The 4,781-nt window shown below is 45.8% G+C and overlaps 1 protein-coding gene across 1 annotated transcript; it reads left to right on the top strand.

Annotated features, from left to right (window-relative positions):
* The first annotated feature begins 1,738 nt into the window (after positions 1 to 1,738).
* LOC138643259 (uncharacterized) lies at positions 1,739 to 2,707 on the top strand. The gene has a single exon (XM_069732197.1). It carries the CDS (start codon positions 1,739 to 1,741, stop codon positions 2,705 to 2,707), a length of 969 nt encoding a protein of 322 aa, XP_069588298.1.
* The last annotated feature ends 2,074 nt before the right edge of the window (positions 2,708 to 4,781 follow it).

Below are 4,781 nucleotides of genomic sequence, written 5' to 3'. Positions count from 1 at the left end.
GGAAGAGCTGCTGACCTCCCAACCCCTCGTTCGGGCCACAGCTGCCGCAGCTAAAAGGAAGCAAATACATATCTGGTTAACAATTGAACACGCTGTGGGGAACCGCTCGCAGTTTTGGTCACTTACGAATGCTTGCCTCTGGTGAGAATACCGCCGACCCGAGGAAGAAGACGAGTGGCGGAAGGGTGGTGTAGATGCTTGCGGAGGGGTGAAAGCGCGCCTGCTCCTTACTGCATCTGTAATGTATACAATATTTTAGCTCCCCTCTAATGTCCTGTATGCAGTGATAAAATTGCAATGAATGATGGTTAACATACGTGATGGCCCGGGCTGTTGGCTGCCGCTGGTGGCGGATGAAGGGCTGCTGGCTGGTGCCTGTTGCCGGCGCCGTCTCTCTACACAAACATTAAAGAACCGCAATATTTAGACACCAAAAGTACATGGCTCTAGACTAAAATAAAATACCTAGGCGCCATTGGCGGCAAAAGTTAGGAGCCAAATGAAATTTTGAGTCGCCAAATGTACGTACATATATAGAAAAAAGAGATCACTCTTCCCAGTGATGCTATACTCTCCAGTGTCTGGGGGCTCTGGTGTTCAATGCTCTGCGTGGCCTGGGACACGTATTATTGCATCACTAGGAAGCGCCTCACGGCAGCGCGCGTCTCCTGATTCCCCCCTCCCGGCAATTGCGGACATCCCAAAATATTATATGTTGGTGGAGATTCTGGAACCCCTGACCTGACCATTTTTCACATTTTCCCCTCCCGGCAGCGTGCGTTACCCGATTCCCCCATACTGGTACTTGCCTTGACTTGTCTCCGCCCGCAACTCTGCCAGAAGCTGTGGGGTCTTAAATTTCAGGTCTGCCCACTTCTTACGCAGCTGGAGCACACTGCGGCGGATGCCGAACCGCCTCTCCATCTGCCCATCAATGCGGCGCAGTACCTCCTGCTTGTGCTGGTTTTCGTGGGCAGGTGCTGTCTCAAGACCCTCATATTCCCAGGCAGTCATTTTGGAGACAAAAAAACGGAGCTCTGTCTGGCCAAGGGGAGCACAACGCTGTCTCGCCGCCATTTTACCTGGAATGTAGCTGAACAGCACCGCCTAACCACGCCCAGAGGAGGTCCGCGATCAGCATCGCTATAGCGTCTCCGTGTATGCACAGCGTTGCGGTTGTGGCGCCGGCTCCTGAAATCACTCTTTGGCATTCCCGGTTTCAAGCCACAGTGCTCATCGTCCTGGTTTCAGCATTTCAGCGGCTTGTACAATGATTTTAGGGAATCTATGGGGAACGGCTGTTGCGTCAACACTGCTTATTAGCCCTGCGTATTTAACAGACGTATAATATGCGGCAAATACGCGATGTGTGAACGCTACCTTACAGTATTGGATGTCTTGTGTCAGTTTACCAAATCATAAGTACTAATTCTTTTTTTGGCTTTTTCAGGTTGCCATATCTATTACAGATGTACCGGTGATTGTAGCGGCTGCGTTGTTGGTTGAAGCTCACCGCCAGCTGGAGGCTCACGTGCGGAACACTCGTACTAAGCAACAGCGCCGCATGTGGACCAGACAGTGGCTGCAGAAGAGGAATCAATTGTCCCATATGGGCCTAATAAGGGAACTGCAGGAGAACAACCCGCATGATTTCAAGAACTACCTGCGAATGTCGGAGGATTCCTTTAATGTGCTACTTGCTGCTGTGGAACCTTCTATCAGGCGGCAAAATACCAGGATGCGAGCTGCTGTCCCTATGGATGAGAGACTGGCTGTCACACTGCAGTTCCTGGCAACTGGCAGGTCTATGCAAAACTTGCATTACTGCGCAGCTATTTCCCGATCCCTGCTCAGCGTCATCATCCCAGAGACATGTAATGCAATCGTCTCAGCTTTACACCGCACTTACATGCCTTTCCCGGAGACCCAGGATGATTGGAAACAAATTTCCCATGGATTTCAGCAGCAATGGCAGTTCCCAAATTGTGGTGGGGCCTTGGATGGGAAACATGTCCGCATCACCCAACCACCACACTCCGGCTCATTTTTCTACAATTACAAGGGTTATTTCAGCGTTATTCTCATGGCCCTCGTTAATGCAAACTATGAATTTATAAGTGTGGCTGTAGGGATCAACGGTAGAGTATCTGATGGAGGAATTTTGGAGCACACTGATTTTGGGGAGCGCTTGAAAGAACACAAACTGGCCTTGCCGCCCAACAGCGACACTACTGGAAACATGAACTTTGTGTTTGTCGGAGATGAGGCGTTCCCACTGCATCCCAACCTTCTGAAGCCCTTCTCCCAGAAAACTCTGACACCGGAGCGACGCATTTTTAATTACAGACTTTCCAGAGCGCGACACGTTGTGGAGAATGCTTTTGGTATTATGGCAAACCGATTTCGGGTTTTCCACACTGCACTCAACATGAAACTCTCGTCTATTGACTCTGTGGTGCTTGCCTGTTGCGTCCTGCACAACTTTGTACACCGCCGTGATGCCAGTGCATACAGCCCTCCACAATATGTAGACTCTGCATACGGAGATGTAACCCAGGGCGAATGGCGTCTAGACGAGCACAGGGTTTCAGGCTTGGAAAGTCTTGGATCCGGAAGGAACTCTGATGATGCGACGATTTGCAGGGAGAAGTACTGTGACTTTTTCAATGGGCCAGGGGCTGTCCCATGGCAGCATCTCCAGCAGTAGCGCAACTGTTCCAATTTCCATTTTTTTAGGGTTGATGTGCTCTCGTGTACCATTTTGTTGATCACCCATGCAATTCCTTTTTCTGTCTCAATGTCTACATAAACATATCTATTTATGCAAATACTCTAGTTCTGCATATATATATATATATATATATATATAAATAATATATTATCTTATACATTATGTAACTATGTAAACAATAAATCTAAAAATAAGAGGCCATGTGAAGCTTATAAAGTTTATTAACATATAGTGAAAAATGTGGCCCACAAAGCTAACGGTAAATGAAGAACATAAAAAAAAACAGTGTGAACGCATTAAGCGCTTATAGAACAGAAGTCTCTATCGTTTACAGTCCAAGAACACTACAGATGTTGAAAGTAGGTGTCCATCTTGCTGTACTGGTGTGTGGCCGTAGAAGGATAAGAAAAAAATAGGAGCGCACTTACCCTAGTGTGGTATGCATCATTTTATTGAGACATAAAAAGTGGACAGCAGGGAGGGGCAGGATCTGCCATGGACAACGGCCGTTTCGTGCGTGCTGGCACTTCAACGGGTCCTAATGGTGAATGAACTGAAGGAGTGTTATATGGACCGGATCTAGTCCTAAACTCCACCCCTCTATTGCTCAAACAACAAATAATAATGTGAGAATTAAAAACAACATGCTATTAAAAACAATGAACTTAGAACACATTCTAGGGAACCAGATATCGATTGAAGATGAATACATTAACAGTTTACAAAAACACGGACATGTCGACCTTTTCATTGAAACCAGATGGTCCTGCCGCATTGGTGCGTATGATCCACCTGGCTTCTCTACGTAGCAAAAGCCAGCACAAATCCCCTCCGCCCTCCGGCAGTGAGACGCGCTCCAAACCCGCAAACCTCAAAGATTGAACATCTCCCGCATGGTGAGTCCGTACATGATCTATCAATCTAGGGGCACCCTTTCCTGTTTTTATAGAGTTAAAATGTTCTCTGATACGGACAAACAGGGGGCGAATAGTTTTGCCGATGTAAAAACCTCGGCATGAACAAAACAGAATATATACAACATGGGAAGTTCTACACGATATAAAATCTCGTACTCTGTGCTGCATATGTCCAACTCTCACTGGATCTCCTGTATAGTGATATTTACAAAAATTACAACTTCCACATTTGAAATTACCTGTGGGTACACTATCAGTGAGCCAATTATTTCTATCAGTTGTAAAACGGTTCCTGACTACTAGATCTCTGATATTTTTGCTCCGACGACTGGCAAAAAGGGGACCTCTTTTCACAACTTCTTTAAGGTCACTATCCTGACTTAGGATCTGCCAATTTTTGCGTATAACTGATCTAATATGATTATCAAGCGGTCCGAACTTGAAACTGAAGATAAACTTTTTTTCATGTTTTTTCTTATGGGACATAACAACATTAGTAGCTTTTGCTTTATCATACGCATTATTAAGAACTGATAGAGGATATCCTCGTTTTTTAAAACGATTAATTAAATCCGCTGACTGCCGCTCAAATCCTTCAGGGTCATTGTTAATTCTTTTAACCCTTAAGATTTGGCTAAAGGGAAGAGAACGTTTCACATAAGGGGGATGGGCACTGTTGAAGTGTAATAGTGAGTTGGACGCTGATGGTTTTCGATACACCTCTGTGATCAAACCTTTACTGTTTATATGCAATTTGACGTCTAAAAAGACTAAATTAGTACCTCCAAATTGCGAGGTGAACCGCATATTCATGGTGTTGGATGTCCCCAAGTGCTCAACGAAATCGATGAAAGCATCTTGGTGTCCATCCCACACCATGAATATGTCATCCACATATCTAGCATAAAGCTTGATATGTTGGAGGAAGGGATTACTTGAGGAATAAATATACTCCTCTTCAAACCTGGCAAGAAAGAGGTTTGCCAGGGTACATGCGACGGGGGTACCCATCGCGGTACCGACCGTCTGCATGTACCACTGGCCATCAAATTGAAAAGCATTATGCTTTAGAATGAATGAAAGTCCCTCACAAATAAAGTCAACAGTGTCCTGCCCAGTAGGCGTATTTTGCA

The sequence above is a fragment of the Ranitomeya imitator genome, chromosome 1 (assembly GCF_032444005.1).
Source record: "Ranitomeya imitator isolate aRanImi1 chromosome 1, aRanImi1.pri, whole genome shotgun sequence".
In the NCBI taxonomy this organism is placed as follows: domain Eukaryota; kingdom Metazoa; phylum Chordata; class Amphibia; order Anura; family Dendrobatidae; genus Ranitomeya; species Ranitomeya imitator.
This window is presented reverse-complemented; position numbering and strand designations above follow the sequence as displayed.

Bases quoted from the DNA above. Each gene is read 5' to 3' on its own strand.
- LOC138643259 (XM_069732197.1), top strand. From the start codon at position 1,739: ATGCGAGCTGCTGTCCCTATGGATGAGAGACTGGCTGTCACACTGCAG.